This window comes from Manduca sexta, chromosome 27, assembly GCF_014839805.1.
Source record: "Manduca sexta isolate Smith_Timp_Sample1 chromosome 27, JHU_Msex_v1.0, whole genome shotgun sequence".
NCBI lineage: Eukaryota > Metazoa > Arthropoda > Insecta > Lepidoptera > Sphingidae > Manduca > Manduca sexta.
This window is the reverse complement of record NC_051141.1, coordinates 12,967,613-12,986,038: the sequence shown is the minus strand read 5'-3', so window position 1 is coordinate 12,986,038 and position 18,426 is coordinate 12,967,613. Positions and strand designations below refer to the sequence as shown.

The following is an 18,426-nucleotide window of genomic DNA, read 5'->3' as shown; positions in this document are numbered from 1 at the left end:
TATTCTTAAGACTCTTGTCTTGGCGTATGTAATGCTTTGAAAATACGTGCCATGACCAATTATAGCAATGTATTTTCATATTCTATTATATGTATTTGCCATAACATAATACTTACAGTATCCAATTATAGTTGAAATGATAGGCCATGCTTATTTATTTTTATTTTATTTATTTGAGGATGGCCGATAAAGTTTACAATAATACTAATATAATAATAAAATCTAAAAATAAAACCAATTCTAACTCAAACTAAAGGCAATCACAACATGCGTAATACAAGTTTACAATATTACTTAACTAAACATTAACAGCAACTTTACAAAAAAAACTAGATTTACAGAATGTTAGGGACTCAGTTAGTCAATCTAACAATGTCAGCAGCGAATTATGAAATATGTCAAGATTAGTAGTTTTGTTTGATAGCTATACAATAGATATACAATACAGACAGTAGAGGTATGGGGGAGTGTTTACCTATGTTTGTTCTACATCGGCGGACCTGAAGGGTAGGCGGAGGTTTGTGAGGTGGCCGCAAAGGGAAATTAAGAGCAAATTTGCAACGCGTTTGAATTATCAATTTGACTATTTAATATATTGTGTAGGTACATCATACTAACCTTTTCTCTTCTAGAACTCAGAGATAGTTTGAAAAAAGTAAATTTATTTCTAAGCATGTATATTCTTAGGAACGATTTTTCGATAGGCTATGTGCTTAAGTAATTTCTTTTGAACAATTTTTATTCTATATTAATAAGTGTTTCATAGGTTGGTGACCATATAGCGTAGCAGTATTCCAGTTTGCTTATTTTAATATGTGCTTTCATCGAAAAAGAAAAATTATATCTTTTTTAAATATAATATGATGCAGGATAAACACATAATTTATTATAAACTGAAAGAGTTTCTGCGCAAAAACTTTGCCAGAGAACTGCCCAAATATCACATAATAAATTTATAGATGAACGTTACAGAGTATATAAATGTGATAGAAATCGTATTGTTACAAAGCATTAAAAAATCTTGGTTCAACTAACATTCCTATACAAATTACTTAGTACAAATTCCTTTGAGCAAATCCTTATAAAGATAATGAAATCAGGTTTCAGCAATAATGCGTGTTGCATAAGCGCAGTTCATTCCACCAATATCATCAGAGGGAGCATATATTAGGTATTTTGAATCAAAACATATGGCCTTACAAACAATTGTAAATTATAATTTAACAAATATATACATGTTTAGAGATTACATCTTACCTGGGGCCTTATTATTTATCCCGCACGTTATTTAAACAGTGTGTATCAAGCACTTAACACAACGCATCATGTTTAGGACTATAGAAATTTGGCTTACAGAATACCATTCCACGCACATTTCTCGAAGATAACATGACACGGCCGCGTTACGCGTTTTCACTATCATACAGAATAAGGGCCCTGAAATTGTATATCTTGTTTTAATGACAGAATAGATAAGCTAGTATGTAATGGTAATTCCCTATATGCAAACACGTTAGGTCCTTTTTGTCATTATTTGATTGCTTTCAGCTTAATCACAACAAACAGAACTCAATGTGTTTTCTACTGGCACAATAGTATAATAAATAGACGTCAGTCATTTTCAGTGGAGTTTTCATCCCTAAAACTCGAAAATTTCATCCGAATTATGTGACAGTTATTTCTTGCGTTCTGCAGGGTCAATTAAGGGACCTCTTTTATTGATTATTTTTATGAGTGACAAAGGTTACCATTTAAAGATTTTTTTTTTGCATTATGCCGATAGTGATTAGGATATTATTTCAAAACAATTGAACAGAGTTTTTTAAATATTTGCAATAAAAATAAAATGTGTCTCAATATCTATCAATAAAATGTATTAAAAAAGAACCATATCCCACAAGTACATATTAAATGAAAATAATATTTTATAAAAAGAATTTATAGTTCAAGACCTTTGCATATCACTTGCTTATTATATTAATAAACATATCGATAATATAGTTTATTAACTAGCAATGCATACTGAGTCTTTGATTTTGTAATAAGGTCGCCTAAAGATTTCAAATATGCCGATATACATATTCATATACCTATATACAACAACATGTCATTTATTAACATTGCAGTTGCAGTATGTTGGTATGGTGTGGAACTCTTTTCTACAAACCTCTACCTATGATGATTTTATCGAAAATATCTAACGTAAATTTCTCAGAGCATTACATTACCCATTTAACATTACCGATGTTAAGATCCGCTAATCAAAAAATATTATTCTATAAGGCTAAAATATAGACGTATGTATTTAAAGACTACTTTTCTCTATGATTTGTGTAATAATAGATAATATGATTTCCAAAATAAACTACTTTATTCTTAAAACCTCAAAGCATTAGAACCAACTTAGAATTGTAATATCACGTAAGGTGCGCGCATGCCCATTTGCTTTGTCACCATGCAGCCTTGTCACACCAATATGTTCTGAGCACCAATGCAACCGTGCGTCATTGCGTCGTATAATGAATAACTTTAAGGCTCTACGTAGTACAACTAACAGTATAGCTGACCGACTGAAAGATCAGTTTTGTCATGATAAATAGTATTGAGATGTGATTTATAAAGTGGATTTGTAATTTACGTCTTACACAATATCATTAAGTATAAAATTTTTAGTATACGCCGCTGAACAACGAATTCCGTCAAAGCTTTTCAATATAAATCTGTTTAAAACGACTTGCATCCAGCGATTTCCTTTGACCTTTAACAGTCGTCGTCTTTATCTTCAAACGTTAAAGGATGGTAAAAAATACACAGTACCATACCGATTTTTCTTCTTTAGTCCCTGTATTATATCGTGTTATTAGCGTCATCTCGAGATATATAGCAGACATTACCTTCTTGCTATCCACTTAAAAATCGTACGTTACATCTCATATAATAAATAAAATGAATTCATGAGATGAATAATTAAAGTATATTAAAAATTATTCATTTTATTGTTACGAAACCCTTTATTTTATATGAGACAATATTTGAGCGAACAGTTTGGTAAATTTATTAATTAGTACCTTCTTACTCAAATATAATTTATAACCGCACGTTTCAGATCATTATTATGAGTGCAGTCTTATAAGAGCTTAAAATCATCAACACGTCTCAACGTATACTCATTCTCCATTACAATCAATTGACCATTGACTCTTAAGTATTATTAATGTAAAATAAAAGTATTATTAATTAAAACTTATGTTCTATGAATTAGGACTTAAATTTTCTACTTTAAATTAAATATCTAAATAGGTGACTTCGTAGTTCTAAGGTAGGTCAAAAACTTCTGCAGATCTCAACTTACATATTCATTAAAAAAAAACCAAGTCCTTCATGGCGGCTGCTTTGGCTAAAATCAGCCTTAAAAGACAGGAAGACGAGGAGAAAGACGACAAGAAAGACGAGGTAGAAAATTCTTAACATAATATGCCATTAGATTATATTTTTTTTTTGACATCTCATCTTTCCTAAGGTGAATTAGTTTGTTAACCGAAAATGACTACAAGAAAGCAGCAACGATTACATTATTTCAACATTTAGCATATTCTTATATTTAAAATCAATTAATTTTGCATGATTCGTTCTCGTGGTTTAAGATTTGTAAACGTGGGTGGGTGGTGAAACTCTATTACCTGCAATTACAATGGGCCGAGGTGATAAGAGACCGAATTATTGCTGCTGCTTGGCGGTAGAAATAGACATTGCGGTGGTACTCAGGCCTACTCTGACATATGGGAGACCTACCACCAGTAATTTACACCTGTAAAATATATACTATTCGGTAGAATATACGTCAATGATACTAATACTCACATTTTTATTTATTTCCAAGTTGTTTTAACACACAGAGTTATATGTTAATTTATTTATTTATTATGATCACCGTTCAGCGGAGCTAGCGACAACAGCTATTATACGTTTGCGCTCAAAATATTTTTTAATAACAGTTAAAAAGTTAATATAATCAGTGTAATAGTGAATCAAAGTAAGATAAGGTCACCTATTCACAATTACACTACTATATCACCGAGCAAGAGTGTATTTAATTCCAAAATGAGTGACTAATAACAATACAGTGAACAAGTTAAACGTTTCGGTACGTCGGAAATCGGTCCCGATGAAGCTAACGTGTTATCGCCTCTATTTACACGGCGTTAAGACCGTTCTCGTCGCGAGGAATCACTGTGAGCGGCTTGGGAGTGAATAAACACGCAACTTCTACCGTCAATTCTTTTTTAATTGTTTGCGTCTACTCAGAATCTAACAAGTTGATTCAGATAATCACTGATTTGATTTGTACTTATGATGGCCAGTATTAATAAATGTGCCGGATGCCTAGCAAATATTAATAATGCGCCGTCACTGCATTGTTCGCGCTGTAAAGCTACTTACCATCTCGATTGCTTAAATATACAACATAGTGAATATGATACCATGACCAGTGAGGTTCAACCCAGATGGGTTTGTGTCCTTTGTCGCAGCATGGAACGTAAAGGAGGCGATAATTCGAACACGCCAATTCGTGCCACACCTTCACAATTTGACAACGTAGTAAAGCCAGGACGGCTGTCTGTTGCTCTTGTCTTTCAGCTAATAGTATTCGCGACATTATTCGTGAAGAGCTCAACGACATACTATCCCACAAATTTTATCCCCAATTACTCGAAATTCTTGAAGCAATCAATGCCTTTGAGCAATCGATATCATATGTTAATGAAGAATTAGAGAAAATCAAATCGGTACAAGCCGTGCAGTCTGCATCGATGCTTAATATCAGGTAGGAAAATGCTGTGTTGTTATCCGAAAATCAGTCACTTTCAAGAGGGATAGCTCAGCTGGATCAAGTTTCCCGTTCCACAAATGTTGAAATTCAATGCGTTGCTGAGTACAAGGAAGAAAACTTGATTAATACTGTATTGCATCTTGGTAAAATTATGAAGTGTTCTATCAACGAGGGTACTATAAATTATTGCTCCAGATTGCCGAAGATTAATAACGCAAGTACTCGCCCTTGTTCCATCCTGGTAAAATTCAGTAGTCAGCGCTTAAGAGATGAGTTCATCGCAGCCACCTCTAAATTTAACAAGATTAATAAGAATGATAAACTAAACACCAGCCATTTAGGTATAGGTGGCTGCAAAAAGTCCCCATTTATGTGGTTGAACACGTTACTCCCGAAAATAAGGCCCTTACACTGCGGCTCGTTTAAAGGCAAAAGAATTGAAGTACAGATACGTGTGGGCTGCGCGACGGGCAAATCTTCATGCGCAAGAACGATGAATCCAACTATGTACTATGTACATGTTAGGAATATGGACTTACTTAATAAGTTATCATTATAACGCTATATTTGTTATAATATAATATTACCTAATAAAATTAAGCTTTTTACTATCAAAATATTAGAGGGTTGAGAACCAAAATTGTTCAACTCTTTAATAACATAGTTTGTTACAATTACGATGTTATAGTCTTTACGGAAACTTGGTTGAACGCTAGTGTTTCAGACAATGAATTGATTGATGACCGGTACATATTGTATAGATGCGATCGCGAAAGCAGTGGTTTTCACAAAAAAAAGAGGGAGGTAGTGTGCTCATTGCCGTTTCAAAATCTTTAAATCATGCCGTTTATATGGACACGAAAGTAATTGTGAGGATCTATGGGTGGGGATTGAGTTGCGCGGCTCTAACAACAAAGTTGAATACCTATACGTATGCGGCGTTTACTTGCCTCCTCCTATTCAGATTCATATTCTTCAACATTTTATCAGTCATTCTAATAACTTTCTGGTAAATCACAGTGATCAAGTTATTATTCTAGGTGATTTCAATTTCAGCTTTTTAAATTGGGTAAGAACAAATGGGGTAGAATATCTCTCACTATGACTAATAGCATGTTGCACAATACGCTTATTGATTTTATATCGCTTAATAACTTGGCTCTATATAACTGTTGTTTAAACATTAAACAGAAAATACTCAATCTTATATTATGTACTATGTCTATCTCGCAACTTTCAGTGTGTACAGACCCGTTGTTTGTGACGGATTCCTTGCATCCCCCACTACTATTGTATATGACCGTGGAATGTTCGGAAAACTTAAAGCCTATATGCGAGGCAAGATTCTGGTTTGAGTAATGTTCAATGGGGAAAAGAATTTCGTAATTGTAGCAGTTTTAATAATATGGTTACAGTTTTCTATAATATATTACGGTCGTTTATATCTAAACATGTTCCCAAATACATACCTTGTAATAATAAAAAATACCCAATATGGTTCTCGGTTGCTTTAATTAGAGCACTGAAAGAAAAACTTAAATATAGAATTAAATATCGTAAGTATGGTAAACCCTCGTGACCAAATTACTTTTGAAACATTGCGAGATCGTTGTACCTTGCTTCGAGAGATAAATTATAACATGTACTTGGAATCTTTGGAGTCTTCCTTGAAGTCTAACCCAAAACTGATATGGTCTTATGTTAAGAAGAAGAGAGGTTATGGTTGTAATTATCCAGCCCAAATGTCTTCCGAAAACGAATCTGCAACTAGTGGAGCTAATATTTGTGAGCTGTTTGCTGCCCATGTTGCATCCGTTTATAACCCAGACGATTTTTGAGTTCTAACTGAGTCACATAAACCTACTATGAACAATTTTCTAACATCTATTTCAGTGACCTCAACTCAAATCTATAGGGTATTAAAAAGACTTGTTCCAACGAGGGGAACTGGCTCAGATGGGATTCCATCAATATTTGTGGTCAAATGTGCTAAAGCACTTACTACGCCTCTTTCTCTGATAATTAACACGTCCTTGAAGTCGGGTATCTTCGCAGAAGTATGGAAGGAGTCTCTTGTTTTACCATTGTATAAGAGTGGTGATGCTGGTATTGTCAGAAATTATAGACCAGTTTGCCTGATTCATGTTTTTGCTAAAATTTTAAAATGCTGTTGTACCCGATCCTGGCCTGGCACTTTAAACAGATAATATCAATAGAACAACATGGTTTCGTTAAGTCAAAATCCGCCGCCACTAACTTATTTTCCTTTGTTGGAGAGCTTACTGAAGGACTTGATCATGGGAAATCTATAGATGCAATATACACAGACTTCAGTAAAGCTTTCGACAAGGTTAGTCATAAACTACTCATTCACAATCTGTACTTGTCTGGGGTAGACGGGAATTTCCTGAATTGGTGCAAGTCATATTTAACTGATCGTAAATCTTTAGTTGTACAGGGAGGTCATACGTCTAAACCCTTTACCACATTTTCGGGGGTTCCTCAAGGCTCCCACTTAGGTCCTCTATTCTTTAATTTGTTTATTAATGACATTAAGAATTGTTTCCAGAATTCTAAATTTTATATGTTTGCTGACGATTTAAATTTTTTTAGGCAAGTCACATCACAAGAAGAGGCACATTTACTTCAGGGTGACTTAAACAATTTAATAAAGTGGTGTCACTTCAATGGAATGGTTTTAAATACTGACAAATGCCACGTAATTCGGTTCACTAGAAGTAGATTGCTTATGCCACGAACTTATTACATAAACTTGGAAATACTAGCTGAGGTAGATTATGTTCGCGACCTGGGAATTATCATTGATAGTAAACTGCGTTTCAATTTGTACATTGACAATATCGTTAAGAAAAGCTTTAGAGCTTTAGGATTTGTGCTGCGCAATTGCAATGGGTTTAAACAAGTTTCCACTAAGATCGCGATTTATACTGCCCTCGACCTTTTGAATGCTGCCCAAACGAATCTGGGTCATTATTCTCCAATAAATAGGGTTTTAGGCATTTACAATACCTTGTATTATACTAATATAGACACTGGGGAAATGAATATAATGGATAAAGTGGGAAAACAAATTGCTATATTTTCGAATAGTCTTCACAGTTTTAAATTCAATTTGAAATTGTTAATCGGTAAGACCTACACACCCTGTATTCGATGTGACTAATTAAATTTATTTTATCTATAATTATGGTTATAACAGAATATGTAATTGTACTTTAACCTTAACTGTAACAATTATGGTGTATTATTTCTTTCTTGCTGTGTTCTGGCTCAATATTATTATATTTATTATTTGGCTGCTGTCTGTTCAAACTTGTTATTTGTACCTATAATTAAGGTGGCATCTACCGAGTGTAATTTGCAGTATTGTTTTTGTATGTATGTTATGATGTTCACTTTGTTGGTTCAATTATTAAATAAATAAAAAATTTCAATATCTAAACTGTATTAAATATATTTTTTTTTAATTTACAATCACTGCGAAACATACTTCTTATCACAGCGTTGCTCTGTCCTTAAATAAAAAATGTCTATGAAGATGCAGACGGTTACTGCATCGGGCCCTAGCGCTGTCTTAAACAGAAACCTCCCACAACTCGCATTCGGGCTCCATCAAGTAATGAAAATGGTTGCCATTTGCGTTCCCAAAATCTCCGGCACACCGAATGTGTAATCTAACAACCACAAATATTGAGCCATAGATTTCATCTTAGCAACGATAAGGCATCCATACCTTGTTCAAAACTTTGTTTTATTGGTTGTATCTTATCTTTTTTTACTATGAAGAGGTAATATTTCCTATATAAACAGGTATGGCTTGCTCGAATTTTTTTCAGATATGTCGCAGTGATTAGATATTCATAATAGGTGAATGATTAATTTCTTCCATCGAATTTATACCATATAGTGTTTTATATTAAGTGAAGTTTAGCAACAGTATTGTATATATATTGACAAAACTACTTGACTTAGCATTTACAATCTGTCTAATGCCAGGCATGGTCGGATATTGGCCAGTACAACTTGCCTGACCAAAATCCACAAAAAGTATTACCCCACCTGGGATTCGAATACGTAATCGTAAGTTAAAAATAACTGTCCATAAGAATTTCAAACGCATTCTGCTAATTTGCAAAACACCAAAGCAGGAAACAAGGCCTAAGACATTTTTGTAGTGCATTCTCATACTAAGCAGTGAAACACAATATAATTTTCTGATGTCATAGTTTTAGAGTAAAAATGTTGTCCCAGTATAATCTAATAATTTGAATTTAATTTTAGAGCAAATTGCGAAACGCCAACTCAAAACAAAGACAAGAGGAGAGAAGACCATCTACGTTAAAGCAGACACTCACGACGACACTAACAAATATTACGTCAAATCAAACAAGTATACAAATAAAAAACTCACGAAGAGTTCTACATATGCCGCAGACACTGATACTTTTAAACAAAAGTTTAACCCGCAATGTTCTTACAACCAAAAGTCTGAATTTGCATCGGATGCGAACCAATCATGGGCTATTAGGAAGCAGTTCGGAAATATATTCTGTAGTGGCATAGCAAAATGTATAGCTGCTGCCATACCTGTATATAAAGGAGAAATTGTACAAGACGAATACCAAGAATACGTAAACCCTTTCCCAGAGATATACCAGCCCATCGATTCGCCTCCGTCACCAGCCCCACTTGATAGAGATTTGAACATAAAACTAAAGGCATATTATATTAAAAATAATGACAAATTAGATGAAATCTTTGATGAAACATACTCTGAGGTGTTACAGTATATATTAGGTGATTATTCGCCTACAAACACATTAAAGACTTCAAGCGGAAAAGACAAAGTTACAAAGCAAGCAGCAAATGAACCAAATATGGCAGAACTCGTTGAAGAAGACCGCAAGCTTATTATAGAGTTCTGTCACTTGCTGGATAAAGCAAAACAATTATTTAACGGTCTTAGGTAAGGATAATTTGTAATTTAAGAATAGGTTATTCCAGATATCTAACAAGAAGACGAGAAACCGGAAGATAAATAATTTTAAACAACTTTTTTCCAGGGAACTTCCCCAGTACGGTCATAAGCAGTGGCACTCCTACTTTGGCCGTACTTTTGACGTGTATACAAAGCTTTGGAAGTTCCAACAACAACATAGAGCGGTCTTGGATAGTAAATATGGCCTTAAAAGATGGCAAATAGGAGAGATTGCGTCCAAAATAGGACAACTCTACTACCATTTCTAGTAAGCAATTTCACTTCTTCCACCCATTCTGAACTCACTCTGATATGGGCTTGGTACAGTACATTTTTTTTAAAACCCACACAAAGTATTGCCTTTTGCAAAGCATTTTCTTACGATAGTAATATAACAACCTACCTATTTGCCTTCTTGGACGGGCAACACTCCGTGTGAGTTTTTGTAAAAAAATAAAATACATGGTGGAAGTTAAAACGAATCCTTTTTTCAGCATGCTATTTCACTCGTTTTATCATGCTTGAAGCAAGGATTTGATTTATTTTAGTTAGGCGGCATTAAGTTTAGTCATTTGTAAGGTTCTTCATCAAACATCATATACAACTTAAAGTATTCATCAATACGCTAAGTTTTATATGATAATAATCAGTTATAATTATTAATAATTATTCATTTGATCTTTTTTTGTTCCAGTTTACGGACAAGTGAATGTGCGTATTTAAATGAAGCATTCTCGTTCTACTCTGCGATTCGTGGCCGAAGTTATTATACGAAGGCTTGTAAAGAAGACAAGTGTGAACTAATAGTAAAGAAGTTACGGTATTATGCGCGATTCATAGTAGTCTGCTTGCTATTGAAAAAAATCAAATTAGTCAGAGAACTCATCAAAGAGTTGGAACGGCAGATTGCGGAGTATGGAAATACGTACGACCCTGACGATCAGGTCGAATGGACATTGGTCGTGGATGAAGTAAAGGCTTTCATACAAGCTGAACAAGTCGTAACAATCCTTCACCCAGACAATTACGCTGTAGTCCTTTCACACAGGCAAGTTTATTTTTAAAAGTTTAACTGCCTGTATTGAACGTCATTGAGAAGATTGTGGCACGTGTTGAAAAAAATAATGTTGCCAGCTCTTTGTGCATAATATTATTATGAGTGCGTGAGATATTGTATGAATTGAAATACTGAGTTATTATTTCATTACTGAGCCTTATTCACAGTTGATCCTTCCACACCTTACTTACCTTAGTTAATTCTGTATGCTAAAATAAGTGTATTACAAAAAATATTCAATGATCATTGAAATTAAGTGCTACAGTTACAGTCTGGTCAACTTATATGCGAAATTCGTGCAGTGAACATTTTAATTACCAATTTCTTTTGGATAAATAGCATAATCGGAATGATTATAGAAATAATTAATATAAGAATACATATTTACAAAGTTAATTTATTTCTGTATATTCTCTCCAGGCTCGGGTCAGATTCAGTCCCGTCGATTGAAAGAAGCTCTCAAATGGCATACAACCTACAAGAGGCGATGATCATCGGAAATCGCAAATACCAAGTAAAATTTTCCGAACTAGCCATTGACATGTTCCGAATCATTCAGACATTGGAGCGGGATCCAATTGAGAATGCTCAACATATTTACGATGAGTCACCAAGGCAGCGTTTTGCGTCGACACCAAATGCACCAACTACAAAAGGTAACATTGGAGTAGGCTTTATTTAAGATGTCAATGCTATTTAGACACTTACTACATTAGATTATATTATAAGCTATCCGTTCAATCTTCCAACTCGGTATTTATATTCTTTGCCAAAATCAACCTCCCACAAAAAGTGTAAATCGTATGTTTCACTATTAATAACCCATAGAAATCAAATATTAAGCAATACTAAAAACAGCAAACTAATAATAAAAGTTCTATAAATCCGCATTCTTTTTTAAATATAAATTGTACAAACAACCGCAATGCTATCAACAAATATATTGTTGATTTTTAGGAATAAAAAGTTTTTTACGAATTCAAAGTTTTCTTGTGCCATCTTTCAATTTATTGATTATTATAATCAAAGTTGTTACTAATAAGCATCAGTTACTGTGGGAATACCACATAATACGATAAAAGACTTTCATGCGTGCAAAGCCGTCCTATAAGGTAGTTCCAAAAACAACACGGAAAATTTTTACTCGTTGCTGTTTCATATGATATGAATAAATAATTTGGTGGTTCTACCGTACTGATACCTCATTAAGGTAGAGTAAGACCGTAGAACGCGTAATAATATTAAAATATCAGTTTCACTGCAATGCTGTGCAAATTTAATATTTAATAAGATTTTTTTTTGTCTTTGCACTTTGCGAAATGTTTGGAATACATCACGCGAAATTTATTGTTTTGAGCAGAAACGCGACTTGTACCATAAATGCATGCAATGCATTTTATATTTATACAAAAAAATCTTTGGTCATTATTATTCATTTGGAATGATATTGCGATTCCTATATCTACATGTTTACGATCAGTCCTTATATGCGAACGTGTTTCGGAAGCGTTGGACACGCCACAAACTAAATTATGTTTGTGTGTAACTTTGAGTGATTTGAGCTAGTTCATAATGTATCAAACGCATTTCGAAATACTAAGTCCCCAGCGAGCTTTTAGTATAACACGTACACATATGAGTTTGGGCATGAACCATAACAGGCAAAGTTAGATACTTTTTACACCTGTTTCGATGATATTTATATAACAGTTCCTAAATCTTATTACAAAATAATAGGTTGTTACTTTATACTAATCTACCTATATGTATTTAGTGACTATTTATTTATTTAATTCATGTTACCATTTGTGTTATAAATATACCACAGAAGTAGTTATCAGTTTGTTTTTGGAAATTATTATGTCATGTCTTTTTTACTTTTACGAATCTTGCATGTAAAACTGGAAAGGAGCGTGTATCCAAGTGACATCATAATTGAAAAAGAAATGGACTATGGCAGGATGTCCACCATTAACAGAGGACAACTATTTCTTCCTTATTATATTATATAAGAATATAAAAACGCTTAAACAACGTGTTAAGGAACACTTGGCAACCCTGTGGAATAGAAACATATTTTTATAGTTTTTCTTATAGTCCATTGAAATGTTACATTTTTTAGGCCTTACCTTGCGTTTTTTAGAGGACGCAATTTTATTTTTTTAAGTGTAGGGGGGGTCAGTGTAAAGCTAAAACCAAGTTTGTGGGGTCGCCACCCTTGTCCCACGGCCGCCATCTTGAAAATAGGGGTTGAAATGGTTTTTACGATGTATCTCTTAAAATATTTATCAGACAAAAAAAAATTATAAACATTTTTGGTTGCAAATTAAATTCTCTACAACTTTGGTCCAGTAACTTTTTGTCGTAGAACTATAAATAAAAAAGTTATAAGCGAAAATGTTAAGGAATTCAATGTTAAGCAATGTCCATTGCAACGTCATCAGAACGTGTGTTTATAAGGTTCATAATACTTTTTTTTTGTACTCTCATTACGTACAACACAAACCCGCGGTTGTCGGCTTGTACGCGAATTTTTGGATCCTGAATCGCTTTGGCACAGTTGCGCACACAACACGATTTCGAACAACGTTCGTTCATGTGGCTACACCCCCAATTATTATGTATCACGATTATATTATTACCTATAGGATACCTGGAAGAGGCTTCGCGTCGTGAATCAGCCAACCCTCACAAAATCTTACTGTACAAGCCAGCAGCTAATCAGGCTTTGGTATACATTGGTAGCGGAGTATTAGATCTTCTCCCAAACGGCGCCCTTCTTCTGTATATCTCCGGGGACGGCTACACGTGTTCCACACCACGCTCGTCGGAACCAGGTCTGTTCCTCCGTTCTTACATAAAATAATATTCCTGTCAAAAATCATCGATCTAATTTCAAGCTTACAGGATGTTGAAGCTATTAAAACTGGGCATATAATTACTTTGTTAACAAAGTTCTGAGTTGGGATATAGTTTGAGTGTTACTACAACTAATCATGGAGCATGATAGCTGACTATCAATCTAACTTCTGTATCAAAAACAAATGGAGGAAATTTCTATAACTAACGCAAAAGCGCCAAATGGAGTCTATGAGACGTATTCTTGGTACGCAGTTGCAGGAAAAAAGTAAAGTCCTAAGAAAAAGTGCAAAAATAATTACACAACCTGATACGACGCTATGATAGATATGTATAATGAACCATATGTTGTTTTTTAACCGACTTCAAAAACGGAGAAGGTTCTCAATTCAACTAAGTATATGTTTTATTTTTGTGTGTGTTTTTTTTCTTTTTTTGTGTGTTTGTTACGTGATTACTCCGCCATTTGTGCATCGATTTTGAAAATTGTTCGAAAGGAGATATTTTTGAAGTGGGTCCATAGTCACAAAGTCAGGATCTGATGATTCTGTAGAAATCGAGGGCAAGCCTAAAATTTTATAGGCCCACACATCGTTTTTCGCAAATTTAATGAAGTAACTTAAATGTTTGCGTATGGTAATCATCATGTTATGTAGCTGAGCTGATCATGGAAGTTACAACTCTTTAACAGTACGGAGTTACTCGGAGAGGAATCGCCTGATTTAGTAAATTCTTTTTATGTTTGAAAGGGCGTTTGCCATTTGGTCTCATGATTATTACTAATACAAAAAAGCAAATAGAACTTTATAACAAAAAATAAAACCGCCTTCAAAAACCAACGCACCGACTCCAAAATTGGTAACCAGTGTACAGGGAATGTTAAATATTTCTTCGGTTTTCAGTGGTTTTTGAAAGCGGTTTTATTTTATATTACCATAATGGAATTAATAGCATGTCATGCTGAGGGATTTAAATTAAATTCAAATGGAATGTATATAAAGCTCAATATTGTTTTAAACATGGTCGTATAAAACTGATGAACCCATCATAATCAAAAAAATATTTTCAGGTTACGATATGGGTGGTGTGATTACTACTTATAAGAGCGACACTTACCGAGATGGTAAAGACCAGAAGTCTCAGACAAAGTATAAAGAGGTCCAGTGCATATATCCTGGAGACCTCTTCCAATTCAGTCGATCGCCAATGTTTATAATCATTGATTCGGACAATTCCTTTGCATTTGCGAACATGCCGAAAATTTTCGGATATCCACAAGTAACGCTAATGTCACCTATTGAATTACCTGTTCCTTATCAAGGTACTTACATTTTCTTTTTTAATTAATATTTTATAACCACATATTTATAATATCGTTAAAACTGAAGAAGCAAGTAGCAAATTTCTTTTTGGCATACTGACTTTGCGTGTATAGGAATATCTTCAATTTTGGACAGTTTTTTTTAAAAAACCCTCGCGCTATAACATAATCTCCTATTACTTATATTATGCCATTCAAAGCGTCTGTTGTGAAGCTCGACATGAAAGTACTGAGTTGCGATTCACCGGTAAAGCACGCGTGTCAGTACACAGTGTTGTGCAGTATATATATGAATTACTTGTAATTAAAACACGTAATTTAAATTCTAATACGAATGTGGTATTTGTATTTCAATTACTTCCTAAAATTTAATTTTAATTGGTATTTTAAATACCGGACGCTGAGGTATTATGTAGTTGGCATTTCAAATACGCACTTCACATTTAACTTAAATACAGTTATTAGTGGGTGCATTTTGCTGAAAATAATTATTCATTCCCCACAAAGAGACTGTTCATCTGACAGTGTAGTACAATTAATTAATATTTAGAGCTCGTGAAAGGAAATTCTTGATTTACACATAGGCTCGCCTGAATGAGCTGTATTCTATTGACGATACCTAACAATAATTGACTGTATTTTATATATTGTTTTTAAGTAATATATTTCAATTATACGACTTATAAATATTTTGTATTTCGTATTTAAGATATTTGCGAGATTGTATTTTAATTAAAGTAACGCATGTATTATACCCAGCTGTATAGATTAAAGAAGCTAATTATTAAATTTTTGCATCAAAAGTACGTATTTCATATTTTATTTATTCTGTATTAGTTATTATGTAGTATCATATTATAATTATTTTATGCTATTCGATTTCAATGAAATTTAATGGTATGGCATTCGGAGGCTAAACTTATAAAAAAGTGTGTTTTATGAAGCTTATTAAAATAAATCTAGCCAGTAGAAATTAGCCAACATACTCATTTGATATTTATTCATAGAAGCCTTCATTTGATAAATATAAGATATATAAAATACAGAGTGTCCCAAAAAATAGTGTCAAGCGGAGGTCCTGTGGTAGAGCATCCCTTGGGGTATCCGAATCACCCCCATGTATGTTCCGCGATTTTTCATAGTTTTCGAGTTATGAATATTTTTCGAGAATTTTCGATTTGAACAATTAAATGTTTTTTTAAAGAAGAAGAGTCTTCATTATTTTTTGGTGCTACTTTCATTTTTAGTTGTACTTATTTGCTAAAAACAATCAGCTTCGTAACTTTAATGAAAATTATGAAAATTAAAACTATTTTGGGACACTCCGTATATATTATAAAGGTATTATTTTTCAATTAATAAGTCAACAGAAAAAAGAAAATACAAGTTGGGATATTTTTTTTTGGTTCAATAAAAATAAGATAAAATAGAACAACATTTACGATATTAGGTATTTTTCATATATACTATATTTAAAACCTAGCAATCGAAAGTGTAACGAGTTCTCCTGAGGGACACATACAAAGTCAGTACGGCGGAAGTAAAGAGAAAAAATAAAAAAATCTACAAACTATGTAGATAATAATGTTGTTTTGTTTACAGATCACAAACATCAAGGCAGTCTGTTTACCCTGTTTTTGCACGCGCCCCTCATAGCATTTTGCTACATTTGCGAAATCCGCAGTACCTCGCTGGCACATTGGGAGCGAGCACTAATATTTATTGACAACTTCATGATCGATGCCCTTAACATACTGATGAGGAACAGGCCGGGTAATTATCAAATATTTTTACATTATTCCAGTGTTTCCTACCCATCCATCTCTAGAGTGTTTACTCTAGAGATGGATGGGTAGGAAACATTTGCACCTTTAGCTACTTATTAAAATGTATGGTAATTTTAATCAGCAACTAGAGTTTAGCGATTCAAATTATAAGATTTTTTTCGATCAATAATATAGTATTTTCTGAGTTTACATATCACCTCTTTTACGATCTTTACTAGTGCGCAATTGACCATTACAATCAAACTGTATAATCTCTTTTTTTATCTTAAATATTACCACAATTTACCCACGGTCCAGATCTCAACTATGTGGCATTCATCGGAGATGACTTCATGAGGCTGTTAATACTGCGTTATATATTTTGCGACACGACGCTGCGCCTGCACCGCGCGTTCCGGCCGCGGAACACTCAGCCCCGTTGCTCGCCGCCTCTCCCTGATGAACTGATTGATCATCCTGCCCTCACTGGCATTGTATTAGACATTGCTAATCATTTCCAGGTTAGATAAAGTACCTAAATATTTTTGTTTTAATTTTAAGTGAATTAATCGCTCTTGTTTTACGTGTATGCTACGCGAAAGCTGGGAACGTGTCTGCTGAATGCGAATTTGTTTGCTACTTCCACCGAATTGTTCTGATAATCTTGTTCTTTTAGATTAAGAGTTCAGCAATAGTTTACCCATAATCTATAATATAAGAAAACAAATGATTGAACACGTACTACGTAGCGCCCCATCTATAAGTTTAAGAATGATAAATAATTAAATTTAATAAATAATTAAAAAATCCTTGAACATGGTGATAAACAATCGGCTAGCTGATTTAGAGACAAATAGCAGGACATGAAACAAAAAAAAAAACAAACTTTTTTTTCGAAAGTATAATAAAGATTGATAAACAACTAGGTTCTAGATGTTTGGGGTTTGAAATTTTCGGTTAGGGAAAAAGTTTCTTCGCACATATATGAAAACTCAAGACTTATTTTTTAAAGTTTCTACATATATGCCATTTTATTCGAAGACTTTCTGCCATATTTTGGGACTTCTGATAAAAAAAAACGCGACAAATAATATTGGAAATCCTGTCCTGATGTTAATCTGGCATTGCGTAGGGTAGTTGACGATTTTTTTAAAACACATTTGTCAAAAATTTATTTCATCCAAAATCCATCAGAAAAAGAATTTTTCAAAATCCACGCTAGCGTTTGCCCACAACAATATTACAAATATGAATAATTGCTTTTTTTAACCAATTTTGATGCTGATTTCACAGAAGATATTATTTTGCATACTTTTTTCTGTTATATAAAGTAATAATCTAAACCAAGCATAGGACATTACCCTATTTTGAAGAGACCCGAATAGATGAAAACCTGTAGTTGTGGGGGGTTGGGGCTATATGGTGGATGCATTAACACCTCTCAGCCAAACACTTAATTTTTGCTGAATGGCCAACGATGTGGTCAAGCGTTATTGTGATGAAAATCAATACTCGTTACCTATATTGATTAACGCCGGCCGCTTTGTCTCAACGTCTTGCTTCAATATCCTGAATTGTTGGCAGTGAAGATCC

At 33.7% G+C, this 18,426-nt stretch overlaps 1 protein-coding gene across 1 annotated transcript in view; it reads left to right on the top strand.

The window, feature by feature from the left end:
• LOC115455762 (protein SCAI) overlaps nucleotides 1-17,524 on the top strand; it is a 25,188-nt gene extending 7,664 nt beyond the window's left edge. The window contains exons 2-9 of the mRNA XM_030184447.2: nucleotides 9,134-9,818; nucleotides 9,916-10,098; nucleotides 10,525-10,878; nucleotides 11,308-11,543; nucleotides 13,536-13,724; nucleotides 14,816-15,067; nucleotides 16,670-16,840; nucleotides 17,152-17,524. Of these exons, the coding sequence (XP_030040307.1) occupies nucleotides 9,730-9,818; nucleotides 9,916-10,098; nucleotides 10,525-10,878; nucleotides 11,308-11,543; nucleotides 13,536-13,724; nucleotides 14,816-15,067; nucleotides 16,670-16,840; nucleotides 17,152-17,363 (1,686 nt within the window). The 5' untranslated portion in view covers nucleotides 9,134-9,729 and the 3' untranslated portion in view covers nucleotides 17,364-17,524. The remainder of the gene's footprint in view (nucleotides 1-9,133; nucleotides 9,819-9,915; nucleotides 10,099-10,524; nucleotides 10,879-11,307; nucleotides 11,544-13,535; nucleotides 13,725-14,815; nucleotides 15,068-16,669; nucleotides 16,841-17,151) is intronic.
• Nucleotides 17,525-18,426: the final 902 nt, after the last annotated feature.